The sequence below is a fragment of the Enhydra lutris genome, unplaced genomic scaffold (assembly GCF_002288905.1).
Source record: "Enhydra lutris kenyoni isolate GAN:26980312 unplaced genomic scaffold, ASM228890v2 scaffoldscaffold22, whole genome shotgun sequence".
In the NCBI taxonomy this organism is placed as follows: domain Eukaryota; kingdom Metazoa; phylum Chordata; class Mammalia; order Carnivora; family Mustelidae; genus Enhydra; species Enhydra lutris.
Window position 1 is genome coordinate 10,916,227 of NW_019154106.1, and position 23,405 is coordinate 10,939,631.

Consider the following 23,405-nt stretch of genomic DNA (forward strand, 5'->3'; position numbering starts at 1 on the left):
CCATCTCCCTGTGCCGCCTGGGAATCTCCCGGAGTCCGTGAGGCTCTCTTAGGGTGTCTGTGACCTCAAAACAGCTCTTATAATAATACCAAGACTTTAGTTCCCCTTTCCACAAGTTTACAGCAGTCATCTCCACAGGCTAAAGAATATGAGCTATCACATCAGACTGAATGCAAAAGCAGTTACTAGAATCTTGTTGCTTCTGTTACACTAGAGAGAAGCTCTGCATTGGAATCACCTAGAGATCTTTAAAAACTATTGATGCTAGGCTCTCACCACGTTCTTTTTTAAAATTTATTTTTATGTTTTTATTATGTTCAATTAACCAGCATATAGTATATCATAAGTTTTTGTTGTAGTGTTTAACGATTTTTTTTTGCATGTAACACCCAGTGCTCATCCCAGTACGTGTCCTCCTTAATACCCATCACCCAGTTACCCCATCCCTCCATTCCCTCCTTTCTGTAACTCTCACCACATTCTGATTTAATTTCTGTAGGGTGGTATCTGGTACTTTTGGGGGTGGTGGGGGGTGGGTTATTAAATTTCCTCCAGTGATTTGAATGTGCAGTAAAGTTAAATTGGCCTTTGTTTTTCAATGGGTATAAAGTTTTTGTTATGCAAGATGACTAAGTTCTAGAGATCTACTGTACAACAGAGTACTTAGTTACTACTACAGAATTGTACACTTTAAAATATGTTAAGAAGATAGATCTCATTTAAGTGTTCTCATCAAAAAACAAAGAAGCAAAATCCCACAAAAGAGCACAAGACAATTTTGGAACTGATGGATATGCTCAGTTATGGTGTTGGCCATCAGGGGAGTACATATACATTAAGTGTGTGCATTTGTTTGTAAAGAAACTATAACTAAAAACAACTAAAAATAAAAAGAATGTTAAGTAAGCTACAAAAAGAGATTTGTAAAACCACGTATCAGTGCCACTCTTCACACTCATTTTTTTTTTATTTTGGAAAATAACAGTTATGATAATAAAAGTTTACTTGTATTAATGCGTAATGAAACTTCAATAATTTTTTTGTGTGTAAAGGGGTTCTGAGACCAAGAGTCTAAGAGACATTGGTATGTTGTTGTAGGGATTAAGACCCTGGACTCTAGAGCCAGACTTGCCTGTTGATATCATGGCTCTGCCATTGTAGGCTTTGTCACCTGGGGCACTTTGCTTACCTTCTCTAGGCTTCAGCTTCCTTGTCCATGAACTGTGTATAATAATAAAATTTTATAATATAATAATAAATATAATATAATAATAAAATCTTAGACTTTTTGTGAGGTTCGGTGAGTAACACACAAAAAACACTTAACATGGTACCTGGAACGTTATAGTGGCTTTAACAAACATAGGCCCTCCTTGTTACTATTTTAGTTGTTATGAGTAACTCACGTTGATGATTTTGCAGTAACAGTGCAAAATCCGTAGGCCAAGCCATTCTTCCAGCCAACCGATTTTTGCACACAACCGTGGTATAGGAGCCACTAGGTAGTGTCTTGAAGAAATCAGCAGGAGATGTCATAGACCTGGTCACTCCACACCGTGCTCTTTGGTTCATTACTCTGTATAGTGGCAACACTGCATTGCTGCCCTTCAGTTCAGAGCATGAATGACTAAGAGAGGAGGTGACACCAAGATGACGATGTGACTTGGGGAGAGGAAGAGATGGCATTGCAAAGAGGCAGGATGTATTTTATCAGCCAAAATGTTCCCAGACTCCCCCTCTCTTAAGTCACTCCCCGTGGCTTCCCACAGTTGCCAGCCTTAAGATTCTATGTTCCTTCTGACTTTTTCTCACAGACATAGTTCACCTCTTGATGATATAGCACATCTTTATTCCCACGGTGATATTCAGCACCATTAGTCACAACAATAAAAGGGTCTCCTCATAACTGAGAAAGACAGAGAGATGAATAATTCAGTAATGCTGAAGGCCATCAACATAATCAAAATTCCCTGTAACGGAAGAAGAAGGAAAAAGAAGAATCATGATATTAGCACATTAATGGTTTTTCTGAAGCCAATGAGGTAAAAATTCCCGGTTAAGAAAAGCTTTCTCCTGCATGTCTCAGGTATATCTGACTTTTGTAAAGGATCACGAGAGCATACAGCTGTTGCAGCACAGGAGAGCACAGCACAGCTCAGGACAGCACATTATTTTCTTAGAGAAAGTCAGGCAACGCAATCCACTTTCTATATCATATGCCGGAAATGCCCCATTTCATGAATATATACAATACAAAGGAATAATTTCAAAAAGTGGTCTGTTCAAGCCATAAGAGACTCTTAATCTCACAAAACAAACTGAGGGTTGCCAGGGGAGGGGGGTAGGGAGAGGGTGGTGGGGTTATGGACATCGGGGAGGGTATGTGCTATGGTGAGTGCTGTGAAGTGTGTAAACCTGGCGATTCACAGACCTGTACTCCTGGGGCTAATAATACATTATATGTTAATAAAAAAATTAAAAAATTTAAAAAAAAGTGGTCTGTTGAAGGAGAAAGAAAGATTAAGAAATAGGAAAAAAAAATAGAAGCAGAACTGAAAAGGAAAGGAAAAGGGGAAAAACCCTATAGGTACAGGCAAAAGAGGAACATGTAGAAAAAGACACAGAAAGAAGCATAGGCGAATAGTACCATCCTCTGTTCTTTTTATCACGGCTAGAGGCCGTTTTCAAATGCTTTCAGCTTGCCAAGAGGGAGCGTGAATAGGATACACACCTTGTTAGGAGCCCAGAGGCTAGACACGCAAGTGTTTTGCCAGTGAATGTCTGTAAAAGTTTGTGAAGGTCGATATGGTTAATATTCTGTCCTGCAACTGTATCTACGTTTTGAGTATACGTTGAAATATTGTTTATTTTAGAGTCACATTGTTTTTAATGGCCGCATAATATCTCATGGTATAGTTGCCATAATTCATTTATTCTTTAGTGACAGGAAATTATTTCCCTTTCCTCCTCTTCTGTTGTGTTTGTTCATTAATGCTCTGAATGATGCTGCAATAAACATTCTTGTTCATATGCTTTTATATGTAGGTGTTTAATTGCTATGGAGATAGCTACTTGGATATCTTTCATATAAGTAAACACCTCCTTGCTTTCCAAAATGGTAGTAACATTTCAGATTTCTGCCACCGATACACGGAACATCATTGTCACCATTTCCCTACCTGTGATAATTTTTATAGCTTTAATTTTTACCAATCTAATGAATGTATCTTTGTCCACTATTAATTTAATTGGCATTTCCCTGACTACTCGTGAATTCGAGCCTCACTCTGAGTCTATTTGGCCACCACGTTTGCATTTTTGTAAATTCCTTCCTCATAATCTCGTCCATTTTTTAAATTGTGTTCTTGACTTTTTGTCAGTTATATTCCTTCTTTGTATGTAAAAGCATTGAAACTGCTATTATCTGCTTTACAAATATTTTCCACTTTTAAAAAATATATATGTATTTTACCCTTTTTTGATTTCCAGATCAACATATATTATACATTCCCATCACCCTAGTAAGTTTGCTTGTGTCGCTTCCCAGTCAGTGCCCCTCCCCACCCAGAGGCAACCACTATTCTGATTTCTAACACCATTTAATAACTTTTCCTGTTCATTTTTGTATCTGAATTTGTTCATTCAGTTTAGTGGACTGAGGTTCATCCATGCTCTTGCACGTATCAGTAGTCTGTTTTCTTTCTTGTTGCTCAGTAATATTCCGTTGTTTGAATAATCAGTTCCTGTAGCTACTCTGTTGTTGATAGATATTTGAATTATTCCTAGTTTTTCACTGTTACAAATAGGTTTTCTGTGAACATTTTTGTATATATTGCTGAGACATAAAATGGGCCTGATTAGCTTTGATTAAAAACTACCAAATAGTTTTCCAAGGTGGTTGAGCCATTTTACATTCCCGTCAAAAAGGTATGAGAATTCCATTTGTTTCACATTCCTGCCAACAATGGGTTTTGACAGTCCTTTTCATTGAAGCCATTCAGGTGTGCATACAAACATTGTGATTTTGAATTTGCATTCCTCTGGTAACTAATAATGTTGAGCACATTTTTACATGCTTCCTGGCTGTTGGCATATCTTTTATTGTGAAGTGTTTGTTCAAGTCCTACTCATTTTTTTGGCCTTTTTATTATTGATACTCAGGAGTGCTTAATATATTCTGGTTATGGGTCTCCAGTCAGATATATGCATTGAGGAGATTATCTCCCATTCTGTGCCTTTCCTTTTCCTTTTCCTTTTTTTAAAAAAATTGAAATGTAATTGACATGTAACATTGTGTAAGTTTAAGGCATGCAGTCTGTTGATTGCAAGCATTTTATGTTGCAGTATGATTATCATTGTGGCATTAGCTAACACCTCTCTCATGTCATGTGATTATCATTCCACTTTCTGTGATAGAAAAATTTAAGATCTCATCTCTTTGTAACATTGAAGTATAGTAATACAGTATCGTTAGCAACAAGCACAATGCTGTGCATTAGAGCTCCAGAACTTTTTCATCTTCCAATTGGAAGTTTGTATTCTTTGACAAACATCTTGTCCCAATTCTCCACCCCACAGTCCCTGGTAACCACCATTCCACTCTGTTTTTATGAATGTGGCTTTTTAAGATTCCACATGTAAGTGATAATTGTACAGTATTTGTTTTCCTCCATCTAGCCAGATGGAGATCTCATTTAGCATAACATCTTCAAAGTTCATTCACATTGTTGCAAATGGTAGGACCTCCTCCTTTCTTGTCACTGAATAACATTCTTTTGTAAATGTACCACATATACATCCATTGATGCTTAGATTGTTCCCATGTTTTCGTTGTTATAAATAATGCTCCAATGAATATGAAGATGTTCCTATCTCTTTGAGTTAGTGTTTTCTCTTCTTTCTGATAAATACTCAGAAGCGGAATTGCTGGATTTTATAGTAGTTTTATTTTTAATTTTTTGAGGAGAGGGTCCTCAAGATATGGAAGCATATTGTTTTCCATAGTGGCTGTACCAATTCTCATTCCCAACACTAGGACACAAGGGTTCCCTTTCCTCCACAACCTCGCCAACACTAGTTATTTCTTGTCGTTTTGATAATGGCCTTCTAACAGATGTGATATTTCATTGTGGTTGTGATTTGCATTTTCCTGATGACTCATGATACTGAGCATCTTTTCGTGTACCTGTTAACCGTCTGTTAAGTCTTCTTCAGAAAAATGTATATTCGGATCCTCTGCTCGTTTTTTTGTTTTTTTTTTTTGCTCTTGAGTTGTACAAACTCTTTATGTATTTTGCTTAGTAGATATATGATTTGTAAATATTTTTTTCCTATTCTGTAGCCTGCATTTTCATTTTATTGGTGATTTCCTTTGTTGTACAGAAGCTTTTTAGTTTGATGTAGCCCCACTTGTTTATTTTGCTTTTATTGCTTTTACTTTGGGTGTCAAATCCAAAAAAATCATTGCCAGGATGGATATCAGATAGCTTACTACCTGTATTTTCTTCCAGGAGTTTTATGGTTTTAGGTCTTACATTCAAGTCTTTAATCTATTTTTAAGTGATTTTTGTATATTGTGTAAGATAGTGGTCTAGTTTCATTTCTTTGTGTGTGGCTGTTTAATTTTCCTAATACCATTTATTGAAGGGAATGTCCTTTCCCTATCATATACTCTTGGCTCCTTTGTTGTAAGTTAATTGGCCATGTATGATTGGGCTTATTTCTCGACTCTCTATTCATTCCACTGATGTGTGTGTCTTATTTGTATATTAATACCATGCTGTTTTGATAACTATAGCTTTGTAGCATAGTTTGAAATCAGGAAATGGGATGGTTTCAGCTTTGTTTTCTTTCTTTCTCAAGACTGCTGTTGCTATTTGGGGTCTTTTGTGGTTCCATAAAATTTTCGGAGAAAAATGCCATTGGCGTTTTGATGGGGATTGCATTAAATCCGTAGATTCCTTTGGGTAGTATGGACATTTTAACAATATTAATCCTTCCAATCCATGAACAGGGGATATCTTCCCATTTGTTTGTGTCTTCAGTTTCTTTCATCAGTGTCTTAAAGTTTTTAATATACGGATCTTTCACCTCCTGGATTAAATTTACTCTTAAATACTTTATCTTTTTTGATGCAGTTGCAAATGTGATTGTTCTCTTAATTTCTTTCTCATGGCTCTTTATTTTATAGATGTGCAAGTGATTTTTGTATATTGATTTTTGTAACCTGCAATCTTATTGAATAAATTACTAGTTCTAATAATTTTTTTGGAGGAGTCTTTAGGGTTTTCTAGGTATAATATGTCCTCTACAAACAGAGATATTTTTACTTTTTTCCTTTCTGATTTGGATGCTTTTTCTTTGTTCTCTTCCCTTCCCCTTCCTCTTCCTTCTTTTTTTCTTTCTTTCTTCCCTCAATTGGTCTGTACTCTGTGCTCTTGTAATATGTTGAATAGAAATTAAGAGACTAGGCATCCTTGTCTTGTTCCTGATTTTAGAGGAAAATCTTTTGGCTTCTCACTGTTTAGTATCATGTTAGCTGTGGAGTTGTCATATATGTCCTTTATAATGAGGTATGCTTTTTATCTCAGTGTGTTGAGAATTTGAATTTTTTCAGGTTGAATTTTGTTAGATTTTTTTTTCTGCATCTATTGAGAATGTCATATGTTTTTCATCCTTCATTGTGTTGATGTGGCATATCACATTTTTTGATTTGTGTTTGTTGAACCATCCTTGCATCCCTCAAATAAATACCACTTGATAAGTGTATGAGACTTTTGGGGTACCTGGGTAGCTCAGTTGTTAAGCATCTGCCTTCGGCTCAGGTCATGATCTCAGGGTCCTATGATCAAGCCCCGCGTCAGGCTCCCTGCTCAGCAGGCACCCTGCTTCTCCCTCTCCCAATCCCCCTGTTTATGTTCCCTCTCTCACTGTCTCTTTCTGTCAAATAAATTCTTTAAAAAAATAGTGTATGAGACTTTTAATATACTATTGAATTCAGTTTGCTAACAAATGTGTAGAGGATTTTTGTGTATATATTCATCAGGGATATCGTCTTGCAATTTTCTTTTCTTGTAGTGTAGTTGTCTGGTTTTGGTGTGGGTAGTCCTGGGCTCATAAAATGAATTTGGATCCTTCTTTTCTATTTTTTTTTTTGAAGAGTTTAAGGATTGGCATTAATTCTTCTTTAAATTTCTAGTAGAATTCACCAGTGAAGCCACCTGGTTCTGGATTTTTCTCTTTTGGGAGGTTTTGATTACTGATTCGGTATTCTGTGTTCAGGACTAATAATTACTGTGTTCAGGACTAATTTGCCAATGCCAATTGTTTTCAGTTTTTGTTAGTCTGCTATCTTTACTTCAACTTTACTTTTAAAAAACATCTTCACTGGACATTGAATTCTGGATTGACAGTATTTTATTTCGTCAGTTTAAAATGTCATTCCACTGTTTTCTGGCCCCTATCAGTTCACCTTTGTCCCTTTGATTGTATTTACCCCCCACTCCCGCCCCCAGCTTCTCTTTACGTTTTGCTCTTTATATACTTTTCCCCCCAGAAATCTGAGTATTGTGTGCTGTATGTAGTTTCCTTGTATTTTCCTGTTTGTGGTTCATGTCCTGTCTTTGATTCCTTTACAAAATCATTAGCCATTCTCTCTGTGAGCACTGGCCTGTGCTACATTTTCATTTTCTCTTCAGTAGTTCTTCAGTTGTATATAGGGCACATTTTTTCCATTCTTCTCCATATGTCCCTTATGTTTGTTCTTTCTAATGTTTTATATCATTTTTTTCTCTTTAGGGATTAGTCTTTGTATTTTATGCTGATTCTCTCCCTGTGTGTTTCTGAAGTGTCTAATACACGGTTTGCCCCATCTGCTGAGGGCTTAATTTCAGTTCTGTAAATTCCAATGACTTCTTTCTAATGGGTGTCAGTCTCCCATAATATTCTTCAACTTGTTCTCTTCTCTGTTAGAAATAACAGCCATGTTTATTGTCAAGTTTATATCTGATGACCCTATCATCTGGGTCATCTCTGAGTGGTTTCTATCACTGATTTATTTTTTTAAATATTTATTTATTTATCTTAGACTGAGAGAGAGAGAGTGGGGGAAGGGACAGAGAGAGAGAGAGAGAGAGAGAGAGAGAGAGAGAATTCTGAAGCAGACTCCCCGCTGAGCACAGAGCTTGAAGCGGGCCTCAATCCCAGGATCCTGAGATCATGACCTGAGTCGAAACCAAGAGTCAGACACTTAACTGACTGAGCCATCCAGATGCCCTGATTATTTTGTTTTTGTTTTTCAGTTGTTTTTTAGTCCTATTTTCTGGTATGACTAGTTTGTTATGTTTTGTTTTACACTTAATAATAAATGTAATATGCAAAAAAATGGTAGAAATCCTAAATTATGTTATCTTCCTCTGGGGATGAATTAATTTTCTTCCATCAGACAGATTAAGAGAACGTTACCATGATCAAAATAATTCAAGGATGAATTTCAGTTTCGTGAGGCTGGTCTGTTTCCTTTGTCCTTAGTTCTAGAGTGTAGTCTTTCTTCAGAAGTGAAATTTGTGGATGTTTACCAGACTCCACTCCTCCTCTTGGTGGACTCTGGACAATATATGTGTGTCTGCAGTACTCTTCTTGGCTGCCAAAATCTCTTCTTGGCCTCTTAGCCTCTTAGCTTCCTATATACTTAACGTCTGAGCTTTTTATCCTACACATCTTAGGTGTCAGCAAATAACTTGTGGAGGAAAGCGATGGAGAATTTTGGGTTTAGTTCAACGTGAACTATTCTTACAGGATCCTTGCACTTTAAATCCTGGCTGCCCTGGTTTCTTTTGTTTGTATTCAAACAGTTGGAAATTTTTTGTTATTTTAATAAGCTTTTAATAACAGTGATTTTTACTAGAGAGCTGCTCTAAGTTACTCTGTCATAACCAGAAAAAAAGGATTTGTATATTTTACTATTCCTATAAATGCCCTTTGCTAGTATTTTCAGTAAACCAATCATTGGCTATTTTGAGTCTTTCTAATGTGTGCATGATTTATTTATTTATTTATTTATTTCCTAATTTCTGTTCTCATCATTATATATTAATTCCTTTGTTCTTCTTTCTTTGGGCTAATTTTCTCTCCTTTAGTCCCTGAGATTAATATTTGGGCCATTATTTTTCAAAGTTTCATATTTTATAGTTTCTACATTTCTGAACTATGAATTGCCTTAAAACTATTGCTTTACCTTCTGCCTCAAGTTTTTGAGCTTTCACTTCGTATTGTGATTTCTTCCCTGATTCAATAATTACTTTGAAGCCTACTTCTTAATATCCAACCACACAGGCTGAAATTATTTTTATCATTGTTTATTGTTTTATTGCATAGGGTATACACTAGGACCTTAGCCTTTGGTATTAATCTGGAATTGTCTTGTTTACCAATATATAGTCATCTTCTGTTGGCACGTGTTACAAAATGTGTATTCTTTGTTGTTGGGTATAATAGACTAAATATATCTCTTAGTTCTAGTTTTTTACTTTTGATGATACCATTAAGTATTAAAACATATCAAAGTCTAAAATCCTTCAAACCACCCTCTTCTCAGGGAAAACTCAGGTCCTTAGCAAAGACAATAACAAAAACACCATTTGCTCCCTTCTCTACTTATATGTTAATGCTGACTGGTATTTTAAATACTTTATTTTTAATCTCAATATATATTATCGTTACTGCATTACACAAGCAGTATTCACTTGTATTTGTCCACACGTTTATCTCATTCTTTATTCTTCATTCCTTCTTGCATCTCATTGTGCTGTCAATTTCTTTCTACCTGGAATTCATTCTTTATTCCATTAATTCTAGTCTGCAGGAGGCAAGCTCAGTATTTGTATCTCTAAAAATTCTTCATTTCACTTCATTCTTGTAAGATTTTTTTTCTTCTCTTTTTTCTGTTTCAAGTTTTTATTTAAATTCTAGTTAGTTAACATATAGTGTAATATTGGTTTCAGCAGTAGAATTCAGTGATTCATCATTTACACACAACATCCAGTGCTCATCACAAGTGCCCTCCTTAATCCCCATCCCCACTTAGCCCATCCCCCAAACCTCTTCCCTCCTGCAACCTTCAGTTTTTTCTCTATAGTTAGAAGTCTGTTTCCTGGTTTGACTCTCTCTTTATTTTACCTCCTTTGTTCATCTGTTTTGTGTCTTAAGTTCCACATGTGAATGAAATCATATGGTATTTGTCTTTCTCTGACTTATTTTGCTTAGCGTAGTACACTCTAGCTTCACCCACATCATTGCGAATGACAAGATTTCATTCTTTTTGTGGTTGAGTAATATTCCATTGTGTGTTTGTGTGTACGTGTATATATATATACACACATCACAATAATGGGTAGTGAATAATAGAGGTTATTGGTTGTCAGTTATTTTATTCAGAACACTGAAGATATTGTTCAGTCTTCTGGCTTTTATTGTTGCTTTTGAGAAGTTAGGTATCAGTCCAGTTGCTTCTACTTTTTCCTTTGGTGATTTTCATGGTTTTTTTTTGTTTGTTTGTTTTTTCAGTTTTAGTTAAGATTACTGAGAATTGATGATGAAAAGAAACCATGATTTGAAAAATAACTGCACTTTGAGTCAGCAAATTGATAAAGTGTACCAAAGCATGATATGCAAAACCAAATATCTAAGTTCAAGGTTTTAACATAAAATGTCTCAGAGCTTTATGTTCAAAATAAGGCCACGGAGAGATGTTTTTATGCTAATTCCATGTGAATTCATGTTTTCAAAAAATTAGACCATTGACTCTGCAACTCATCTAGTTCACAAATCTAACCAATTCCCTTCCAGACTACTGTTACTCTCCCCCAAAGTTACCTTATGACTCCTCCAACTGAAGAAATCTTACAAATGCCCTTTTCCATTTCCCCCTATTGTGTCTTCCTCCCTATGCTCTCCCTTGATTGCAAATTTAATAAATTCAGCTTTTAACTGCAATGGTGGCCCACCAAAGGACCACCATTCCTGGTGGTCTTTGAAGGTGCTAAACAGTCACAGAGGCCCCAGAGAGGTCTAGTCAGACTCCTCATGATTATTGTTCTGGTCCGTTGACTCATTTAGTGCATATTCCATTGACTGCCTATGAGCAACCCTGTCCAGGGTTTGCACATCTATATTGATGAGGCAAGTCCAGCACTTTTTATTAGATAGGGTCATTTTATTTGTCCTAGGAATCAGGTTTCCCAGGATTTTTTCATTATCCCTTCATATCTATTCTTGTTTCCTTTCCCCTTGGTAGGGTAGGGGTGAAGAAAAAGATGGTCTGCCAAAGCTTTGCCACTAACCATCCTGTCTATCTGCAATTTCTCTATATTTTTGTGTATCTATAAAAATAAATCCTAGGAAAGGAGTTATGTCTTGTTAGCCAGCCACCAGGACTAATAAGTGTCTCTTTGACCAATATCCTTTCTAGGACCAATTATCTTGGATTACTTATTAAAATATTTTAAGAAACTTCTCCAGTCTTGTCTATATGTAGGAAATTGGCTGTAGGAGAGACTCCTCTTCACATATTCTGCCTGTCGGAGGCTGCTGATTTCTTGTGTCAGCAGGCAGGGGTGGGTTTTCCAAGGCCTTCACTGTCCCTATTACTTTCTTACTTCCTGGTAATCACTGACTAAATTCTCCAAAATTCTGTATTATATCTCAGCAAATGATTTGACTTTTGTTCTGATAACTCTGATTATATAATAAATTTGGCAGTTTTTTCCACTAACAGATGTGGACTACTTTTCCTTGCCAGCAGTCTACTTAATCATTCTTTGTGACCTTAGGTAGGTGATTAGTTATTTTGAAGATATCATCAGGGAAAGAATACACTTGAGCCTTGCTGGAGAAGATCTTACTAAAATCAGCACCACCATCACCATTACCTCACTTATTACAGACATTAAGCTGTTGTCCTCTAGAAACTTCACAAAAGTAAATGATCCAAAAGATAGGACTATCTAATATATATGTGGCCCAAACTTCTCAGAATTAGGAACTAGACCACTTCCACTCAAGGTGACTGGAACGAAACTACACTCCTTCAAAATGACCAATGCCATTGATGATGATGGGCTTATACTCCTAGCTATTTTTTCTCCTCTATGCTAATTCAAGGTTCTGGATTATTGGTAGACAATTCTACTAACACATCACTACCAGGACAGCCTTCTTGAAAATCTGTATTATCATTTTCCTTCATTCACTCATGCTGACAATAAGAGACAAAAACTCCTGAAACTGATACAAGAAGAAATAGGAAAACTAAATAAACTAATAACAGGTAATTAAAAAAAAAAAAAAAAAAAAACTTCCCAGAAAGAAAAGCCTAGACCTAGGAGACTTTACCAGTGAAGACTTCTAGATGTTTATGGAAAATTCAACATAATTTTTCTCAAACTTCACCAAAAAGTATAAAAGGAAGCAATAATTTCCAGCTCCTACTATAATGCCAATATTAACCAGACACACACAAAAAACAAAGATATCACAAGAAAAGATGAGTATAGACCAATATCCCTTATAAAGATGCAAAAATCTTTAACAAAGTACCAGAAAATTGAATCCAACAACATATTAAAAGAATTATACAGCATGACTGAGTGGGATTTATCCCAGGAATGTAAGGTTTAGTTAAGATAAAAAAGTCAGTCAGTGCAATTGCACCATAACAATAGAATAAGGAACAAAAATGACATGATCATCTCAGTTGATACAGAAAAAGAATTTCACTAAATTCAACACACTTGGAAAATATGTTCAACAAGCTAGGAAGAGAAAAAACTTCTTCAGCCTGATCAAATCCATCTAAAAAACCCTCAGCCGCCATCATAGTCTATGGTGAAAGACAAGATGTTTTCCTTCTAAGTACAGGAAAAAGATGAGGAAGGGATATCTGCTCTTGCAACTGGGATATTTTACTTCTTTGAATACTCCCTTTTCCTTAGGTGATTAATAACATTCCAGCTTTCCTGACAAATTTTGATGGGTCTTGATGACTAATTTTTCTCTCCATGTAGATTTACATCTTTTACATTCCCTTAAACTAATCATAGTGGTCTTATGGAAAGAACAGAAATAAATGCTTGTTTTCAGTATATGCCATGTTTTATCAGAAGCCCAGTCTAAATATTCAAGCCAAAACCAAAACCATAAAAACATTCCACTTACGACTCTAACGTATATCTGGGACTATGAATTGCTACCATACTGCAATACCTGCATTTTTCTTCCTGTATCACTCTACCTTTTATATTATACTCATTGTTGTACATGTTTTATCTTCTCTACTCATCTGTGAACTCCTGAAGTTGGGAGTTGTAATGTGTTTATTTTTCTATTCCACAATGCCTGATATAACCTATCAGATATTATGATTTCTATAAATGTTTGTAAATAAAAAGAAAACACGTGTGTCAGTAACAGTATTTGGATTTTGCTGATTAGATGCTAATAAATCTTTATGATTATACCCATTACTCATCGCCATAAAATTGCAGCATACTCACAACGAATAGGGTAGCAACAGCCTGACACTGAGTAACTGTTTCAGCATAGCCACAAAAGAAGTGTTGATCTAGAATGAGACCAAATGTGAGGAGAATGACTCCAGCTAATGCTCCCAGGGCACTGAGAAAATTCATTAGTCGGCTCAGCTTCACCTGAAAGAGATGAAGACCATAACACTGAGTCTACAGACTAGAAGCAATGGTGGGGGAGGTTGGAGGGAGGATTTTAGGCACAGCATTGCAATGCCACAAAGCAGCTGTGTGATCATATATGAGACACTTCACCCTTTCTGGCTTCGGGCTGTCAGCCAGAGAATGAGGGAATCCAGTGAACCTTCAATAACCCTTCCATCCCCCACAATCTGTACCTAAGTTAACTCCCATTTAGTTGCGGGGAGGGGTGCACACTTAGGCATAGCCACATTGCACTGCACTTTGATGCTCTGATAAAAGTCATGACCTATTTACATTTTTGTTTTATGACTTTGTTTAACTAAACATCATATTTCTTTGCAATTTTTATTTCTTCCTTAAATTTCAAAACTGCAGGAGAACTCCTGTGTTGGAAATAATTTATTGGCTTGTTAATATCTCACATTTTTGATTCCTTGAGAAAAGTAAAAATATTCTACTTATAATTTACCTGTAAGTGTACCTTCTGCATTCATTAACACTGTATTATTTATTTTGAACTTCTGCTTATAAGGCTTATTTCATTAATTAAATTATTTTTAATGAGGTTGTCTTCACAGTGTGCCCATCATGCAAGTCAAACTAGTGCTTTTCAAAGCGCTTGACAACACAGAAAGAATGAATGAATGAGTTACTGGAATACTGAGACCCATTTTACCATTTGGTTTAGGAACTTGGCTTTTATTCTGTGCCTCAGTGTTTTTATATATAAAATAAGAAACTGGATGACCTAGAAAGCTCTTCTGGAACTGGTGTTTTATGATCCTATGGACAAAAGACCAATGCTGTTGATTGGTATCAGTACTTGACAGTTTGTGGAATTATAGTGAGTTAATGATTTTCCAAATTCATTTTCAATGCTAGAATTAATTACTTCAAAGTTATAAATTTTTAGTGAAGGGGAAAATGTAACTCACCAGAGTTTTTGTGGTTTTTCTTTCCAATGCGACTAGGAAGGCTCCAGAATTAATGAACTATTAAAAAGAATAAACATTTTAGTAATGGGCTTGTTTAAGTGCTGTTGAAGTGTTATCAGAGAATAAACTTCTATGTGTTTCATTAACATATCTTCCTTCCTAGTTCACATGATCCTCAGAGCAGTGAGCAGGGTGACATGCCTGGTAAAATTGTCCACAAATGAGTAGTGGACAAAACATTGAACTAGAAATTAGCTTTAGCCTTAAAGATCTGTTTGAACGTGAGATTTTTCTTTTTTTCTTTTTCTTTTTCTTTCTTTCTTTCTTTCTTTTTTTTTTTTTTAGCTTTATTGGGCTTGTTTTCTCATCTACCTTCCTTTTATAGCTGTTGTGGACTGAGCTTTGATATCATTCCACACTGGTGTCAAATCAATTCACAACCAATAAAATCAGATTCTGTCATTCTTTTTTTTTTTTAATTTTATTTATTTATTTGATGGAGAGAGAGAGAGAGATCACAAGTAGGCAGAGAGGCAGGCAGAGAGAGGAGGAAGCAGGCTCACTGCTGAGCAGAGAGCCCGATGCGGGGCTCGATCCCAGGACCCTGAGATCATGATCTGAGCTGAAGGCAGAGGCTTAACCCACTGAGCCATCCAGGTGCCCCAGATTCTGTCATTCTTATAAGAAACATCCTTCATACCCATTTGCAATCCAGTGTGTCCTGCCAGCTAATATGCTGGGCATTCTAGAAAAAAAAAAAATCCCAAGAATTTTCATGGAGGTGAGTCTCATGTAGTAGCATCATTATCTGGTAGAAATTCCAAATTGGACTACAGCACATGCATTTTTAAATTTCCAGTCCCAATGCCTGGTATTTCTTCAACCTCACTCTTACAGTCTTCAGGATAGAAAGTGTTCTTCCATATCTTGAGACCTTTGTTCATGGTTCTCCCTTGGCATGCAGCAAGATATCCCTAGCCCTTATGCCCAGCCATTTCCCGCTCTCTACCATTCCCCACCACCCTTCCTCTGTGTGTGCCCTCCTCCTGATTAACCACCCATCCTTTAAAACTCAGCCAAGCTGGAGTGTCTCTGGGCATCTCCCCATCCTTTTTGTAGGTGCCTTTCCTACATTGGCAATTCCTGTGTCTGTCACCGCTCTGATCACACCCTGTGGTGATGATCTGACTCTCTAATTGAGAGACCTTGAGACTAAGAACTGCCTTTTCCCCGAATTCCCACACACAGTCCATTCTCTGGCACTAAACCAGGTGCTTAAATAATGTTTATTGAATGAAATTAAATAAATGCTTCTGTGTAGCTCAAAGGTATATCTGAGAAGCCCTCCCTGTTTCTTTACTTCTCCAAAGAGTAAACAGATCTTTCATCTCTCCTTACAAGAGCACTTTCTACACCTGTGTGATGTCATTTATCACATTACCTTGAAATGTCCTGTTTACACGTTTTCTTGCTGAACCTAGAGCCCTCTGAAGGAAGGGCTCATATATTATTATTTTTGTTTATTTTTTCACCAGTTTTACTGAGATGTAATTGACATACAATACTGTATAAGCTTAGGGCAGATGCATAATAATATGATCTACATATATTGTGAAATGATTATAACATGTTTACTTCACATCAATTATTTCATATAGCTACAACCCACCCCTCCTAAAAGAAAGGGAAAGAAAGAAAAAGAGAAGAAAAAGAATATTTTTCTTTGTGATGAGACTCTTTTAAAATTGACTCTCTTAAAAAATGTTCATATATATCATACAGCAGTGTTATCTGAAGTCATCCTATTGTACATTGTATCCCTAGTACTTATTTATCTTATTACTAGAAGCTTGTTCCTTTTGATCACCACCTTCCATTCCCTCTCTCCTCACTCTCTGCCCATGGTATAACCTTAAATCTGAGCTCTTTTTCTTTGAATTTTTTAGAATTCTAAATATCAGTGAGATCATGCAGTATTTGTCTTTCCCTGTCTGACTTATTTCACTTAGCATAATGCCCTTAAGGTCTAACCATGTTGTTGCAAGTGGCAGGATTTCATTGTTTCTTTTTTTTTTTATGGCTGTGTATTATATATATATATACACACACATGCATGTACATATATATATATATATATATAAAAGAGTGTTTAATAAATTCTATATATAGAATTTAACTCTTTATATATACACACATATGTATGTATGTATGCATGTATACATATATGTATGCACATATGTATATGTGTATGTATACATATACATATGTATACACACACTTCTTTATCATGTTATCAGTTTGTTTACATGTCTTGACTTTTGTGACTAATGCTGCTATGGGCATGGACGTGCAGATACATCTTTGACATAGGGTTTTCATTGCCTTTGGATATATTCCGAAAGGGGAATTGCTGGATCATATGGTCATTTTAATTTTTTGAGGAAACTTCATATTGTCTTTCATAGTGAGGGTCCACGTATTATTAACCTTTGGATCCTCATTGCCTTCCTCTATGTATCTGACTTATAATAGATAGCAACTCATTTTTGAATGAATGAATGGACAAATGATATCAAGACCCAAGGGCATATCCCCAAAGGCACCTCAGAACCCAATGATGGAACATCAGTAACTCTGATGAATTAATGGGGAAGTAATTTCAACAAAGTTGATTTTTATTTTATCTTTTCAAAACATATCCTAAAACTGAATGCAGCTCATTTGGTATTTAAGAATTCCCTAGTATCCCTGTTGTCATGGCTTTAAATTGAACTCAGTTGACTATACTCACCAAAACAGAGCTCCAGAATGGATATCCTGAAACAAATATAAAAGGGAACCTTGGGTACGGATTTTCAAGGGTGAAAAGGAAAACAACTCCAAAAGAAAAGTTCATCACTCCAAACAGGATCTGCATAGCCTATAAATAGAGGGATAAGTCATGGTAAGGAAAAAGCAAAGTGGTAGGTTTCCTTTTCAAAAATATACAGAATCTTCTTTGGGTTAAAAGGATTTGGTGATTACCTTCTTTTATAAATAGGGGAAGGATAGTAGAAGCCCCTTCATGATGCTCCCAAGTGTTTTCTTGATTCCTTTATCTGATATTTGGTAACAGGTAAAATGATCTAAATTAGTGCTCTGGAAAATGTAGCCCATGGATTGGCAACATTAGGATCACCTGAGAATTAGAGATACAGACTCTCAGCCTCTGTAACCTATATCCTCTGCTTACTGAATAGAATCCCCAGGTTAGACCATGTCAAACTCTCCAAGCAGCAGGGAAATGCAAAGCAAAATCACAAAACGATAGGACCTCACTTCTGTTAAAATGGCTATCATCAAAAAGACAAGATAGCAAATGCTGGTGAGAATGTGGTGCATTGTTGGTGGAGATGTTTCATTATGGAAAAGAGTATGGAGATTCCTCAAAAAATTAAAAATAAAACAAATAATGAAAAAAAAAGTAGAGCAGTGGTTTGACAATTGCTAGGGAATACTGGTGAGAATGACATAGAGAATGGAAGGTATGCCATGTGTGAGTGTTTGTTCTCTGCCCTCTTACTCTCCACCTGCCTTCTCTGAGTCCTCTCATTTACTCCCATAGCAACGATGACTTTTAAGTAGGTGAATTTTGAAGGATATCCTTTTATTCAAGTCCAAGTCCCTTTGAGTAAGTTCAACTCAATAGTGACTATCCATTAATTTAAACTATTAAAATTGTTTTCTAACTGGCTTTTCTGCACCAGCTTCCTTTCTCTCTATTCCAATGTTATGTCAGTGCTGAAGTAAGATCGCAAAACAGAACCAATCTGGTTACTCCTCTCAATTTGTTTGAAACTGTGCTCCCGAATCTGGTGCTTATCAAATTCAGAGAAGCGTTTACAAAATATAGATTTAACCCCCCCCCCCCCCCCGCCAACTTCCTCAAAACTCCTATTCAGTAGCTCTGGAACAAGGCCTGGAGACTTGGTATACACATTTTATAAAGCTCCTTAGGTGCATTGTTGATTTTACAGATTGGAAGCTACTTGTCAATATTATAAAGTTTAAGTAAGGATGGATATAAGATTCTTGGCAGTGAGGTCTCCAGATTACCTTCTTGGTTGTTTCCTTTTCTACCCAAAATATTATTTTTCACATTTAAAACAAATGTTGGTAAAATATCCATAACAAAATTTACCGTACATACGTACCATTTTACTTAAATTAATAGGCTTTATTTTAATTTATTTTTTTTAAGATTTTATTTATTTATTTGACAGAGAGAGAGCACAAGCAGGGGGGCTGCAGAGGGAGAAGCAGGCTCACTGATCTTTTTGTCTTCATATTTTGGCCTTTCCAGAATGTCACATGGTTGAAATATAGTTGAAGTCATATAGTTTGTTGTCTTTACAGCCTGGCTTCTTTCATTAGAAATGTGTATTTTAGTAAAGCTTGAAATCAGGTAATGTGATGCTGCCAGTTGTATTTTTGTTTCTCAACATTTCTTTAGCAATTCGGGGTCTCCTCTGATTCCATACAAATTTTAGGATTATTTGCTCCAGCTCTTTGAAAAATACTGGTGGAATTTTGATCGGAATGACATTAAAAGTATAGATTGCTCTAGGCAGTATAGACATTTTAACAATGTTTATTCTTCCAATCCAAGAGCATGGAATGGTCTTCCATCTTTTTGTGTCTTCTTCGATTTCTTTCATGAGTGTTCTGTAGTTCCTCGAGTACAGATCCTTTACCTCTTTGGTTAGGTTTATTCCCAGGTTTCTTATGGTTCTTGGTGCTATAGTAAATGGAATCAATTCTCTAATTTCCCTTTCTGTATTTTTCTTGTTAGTGTATAAGAAAGCCACTGATTTCTGTACATTGACTTTGTATCCTGCCATGTTACTGAATTGCTGTTTCCAAGCTGTACTACAAAGCTATGCTCACTAAGACAGCATGGTACTGGCATAAAAGCAGACACATAGACCAGTGGAACAGATTAGAGAGTCCAGATATGGACCCTCAACTCTATGGGCAAATAATCTTCGACAAAGCAGGAAAAAATATACCGTGGAAAAAAGTCTCTTCAATAAATGGTGCTGGGAAAATTGGACAGCTATATGTAGAACATTCTCAAACATTCTCTTACACCGTACACAAAGATAAACTCGAAATGGATAAAAGACCTCAACATGAGACAGGAATCCATCAGAATCCTGGAGGAGAACATAGGGAGTAACCTCTTTGATATCAGCCACAGCAACTTCTTTCAAGATATGTCTCCAAAGGCAAAGGAAACAAAAGCGAAAATGAACTTTTGGGACTTCATCAAGATCAAAAGCTTCTACACAGCAAAGGAAACAGTCAACAAAACAAAGAGGCAACCCACGGAATGGGAGAAGATATTTGCAAATGATAGTACACACAAAAGGTTGATATCCAGGATCTATAAAGAACTTCTCAAACTCAACACACACAAAACTGATAATCATATCAAAAAATGGGCTGAAGAAATGAACAGACACTTCTCCAATGAAGACATACAAATGGCTATCAGACACATGAAAAAATGTTCATCATCACTAGCCATCAGGGAGATTCAAATTAAAACCACATTGAGATACCACCTTACACCAGTTAGAATGGCCAAAATTAGCAAGACAGGAAACAACGTGTGTTGGAGAGGATGTGGAGAAAGGGGAACCCTCTTACACTGTTGGTGGGAATGCAAGTTGGTGCAGCCACTTTGGAGAACAGTGTGGAGAGTCCTCAAGAAATTAAAAATAGAGCTTCCCTATGACCCTGCCATTGCACTACTGGGTATTTACCCCAAAGATACAGATGTAGTAAAAAGAAGGGCCATCTGTACCCCAATGTTTATAGCAACAATGGCCATGGTCACCAAACTGTGGAAAGAACCAAGATGCCCTTCAATGGACGAATGGATAAGGAAGATGTGGTCCATATACACTATACAGTATTCTGCCTCCATCAGAAAGGATGAATATCCAACTTTTGTAGCAACATGGATGGGACTGGAAGAGATTATGCTGAGTGAAATAAGTCAAGCAGAGAGAGCCAATTACCATATGGTTTCACTTATTTGTGGAGCATAACAAATAACATGGAGGACATGGGGAGATGGAGAAGAGAAGGGAGTTGGGGGAAATTGGAAGGGGAGCTGAACCATGATTGAGGATGGACACTGAAAAACAACCTGAGGGTTTTGAAGGGGCGGGGGGTGGGAGGTTGGGGGAGACAGGTGGTAGGTATTATGGAGGGCACGTATTGCATGGAGCACTGGGTGTGGTGCAAAAACAATGAATACTGTTATGCTGAAAAGAAATTAAAAAAAAAAAAGAAATGTGTATTTTAGGTTCCTCCATGTCTCTTCATGGCTTGTTGGCTTATTTATTACGGGCACTGAATAACATTCCCTTGTACGGATGTACTGCAGTGTATTTATCCATCCTGATTTTTCTTGTTTCTTTTTTTGTTTGTCTTTTAATCCTCTTAAAGCTTTCAAGTCTAATTTGCTCACTCCCAGCTCTCTTTTGTTATTCCCAAACTATGCTACCTTGAGCTCTTTGCTCAAGATGCTTTCTCTGTCTAGAATACTGTTTTCCTCCTTCTTTTTCATTTCTACTTATTAAAATTACATCACTTCTTTAGTGTTCAGATTAAATGCCAAATTTGCAGTAACGTTGCCCCATTGCTTTTAGATAGGAGTGACTGTTCCCTTTCTGGGTTCCCCTGTCCCTCACCCCCAACCGTTTATGGCTCTTATTAGATGCTACTGTGAAATGTGGTATTTAATATTGTTACTTTATTCTTTCTAAAGTATGCATTTATTCTCCTCAATGAGAGAAACTAGGTTGTATTTATTTATATAACCCCTGTAGTGTCTAACATAATTTTTTGGACATGGTTCAATCCATTTTTATTAAAGTAATTTGAACTCTTTAGCGGGAGTTTCAGTACCATTATATTTGAATAGCATTTTAGGCTGATGGCCCTTTTCTGCATGTCAATGGGCCATCTTTCTCTACTTTTTTCCCCCCTGGGGAAAAAAAAATCAGTTTCTTTCTATTTTCCACTCTTGAAGGCTTGGGATTGAAATGACAAATATTTTGTAAGATATAGACACTATCACAGACTTAAACATCTGAATGGCATTTTCTGAAAGGAGGATTGGTAAATAAAAAATAATTAACAGTCATGAAATGGAAAAGTGTGTCGAGAGATGAGCATTTACATTTACAGTATTAAGGGGATTTTCTGCAAAAGCCCCGCATATAAAAATATATCATATTGTGAAACTGAATTCTGAGTCTTGATTGGGAAAATGTAAAACTGTAGAACTCAGTAACCCAGGATATAAAGTCTGATCTATTGACTTCTACTTGATTTTCTCTGAACTTAACTAGGAAAAAACTCCTAGGTCGTCAGTTTGGAGATTTTTAGTTTAATTGCAGCTTATTCATTTTATATATTCATCTCCATAGAACCTTGTACATAATTGGATTAGAAATGTGAGATATACTTCCTGAATTGGATGGACATAAAAGTTGGAATTAGCTCTTACCTTGAAACATTGTGCCACCAAACATTTCTTTCCCTCTTCTTCTTCCCCATCCCCACTTCAACTTCTTTTGCAAGGTTATATCTATAACACCCTGTTGGGGGTGGCTGATTAAGCCCATGGTTCATAGACTGAGTGGCTTATAAAAACAGGAATCTATTTCTCATGATTCTGGAGACTGAAAGTTTGAGATCAGGGTGCCAGCATGGTTGGGTTCTGGTGTAGACCTCTTCTGGGTTGTAGACTGCCAACTTCTCTTTTGTAACTTCACATAGTGGAAGGAGAGCTAGCTACCTCTATGACCTCTTCTTATAATGGCACTAATCCCATTCATGAGGACTTTATCATCATGAACAAGTATCCCCCAAAAGCCCCACATCCAAACACCATTACTTTGGAATTATGGTTTCAACTATGAATTGTGAGGAACACAAATAGTCCATAACACACCCTCAGTAGAGTATACATTGGGGCAAATCTGACTTACCCCTAAGATTTTCATTTTTGTAGCAAGTGATTTTGGAAAAGGGCCGCTCATATCATAGGTTGTGGCTGTAAGTTCTGTTGATCGCAAGTCAGGAACATTAATCTCTGGAGGAAATACCAGAAACACAGGATTGTGTGCAGAGTTTGAATCCATGATGGTGCAGTTGATATTTTGAAATGAAAAAATGTTCTTGATGGTACTTAAGTCTAGACCATGTTCTTCTTCTGTACCAAGGCTGCCTGGAGCACTGGCATTGTTGTGCTTTGTCTTGGAATTATAGAACCATAGAGTCACAGAGTCATGGAATCTCACGATTGGTTGAGATCTCAAGGTTAATGAGTAAAATACCCAAGACTGGAGGCCAGAGGACCTGCCCAGTAGTCCTAGTTCAGTCAGGAACTCACTGGGACCTTGGACAATTCACATCCTCTTTCTTGGTTTCAGATTCCATATATGCACATTGATCAGACTGGGCTAGATGATCTGTGAAGACATTTTAGTTCCCAAATAAGTATTGTGAATACTTATTCTAGTTCTCTGTCTTTAGGAGGTAAGGGACAAATCCTCTCAGGCCCTCAGAATTAAGAATTTACTTCTTGAGGTAGACATAGTATCTCTTTAGCCTATAACTTTTGTTTTTGCCACATGATTTTATTAGCTTTGGCTGTGAACAAACCACCCCAAAATTTATTGGCTTC

General features: G+C 36.5%; 1 protein-coding gene across 1 annotated transcript; it reads right to left on the bottom strand.

The window, feature by feature from the left end:
• Positions 1 to 1,874: 1,874 nt before the first annotated feature.
• LOC111150299 (membrane spanning 4-domains A5) lies at positions 1,875 to 22,923 on the bottom strand. The gene is made up of 5 exons (XM_022507750.1): positions 22,708 to 22,923; positions 17,451 to 17,579; positions 14,660 to 14,716; positions 13,551 to 13,703; positions 1,875 to 1,970 (listed from the first exon to the last, which is right to left on the bottom strand). The coding sequence occupies exons 1-5, from the start codon at positions 22,858 to 22,860 to the stop codon at positions 1,875 to 1,877; spliced, it is 588 nt and encodes a 195-aa protein (XP_022363458.1). The 5' UTR covers positions 22,861 to 22,923.
• Positions 22,924 to 23,405: the final 482 nt, after the last annotated feature.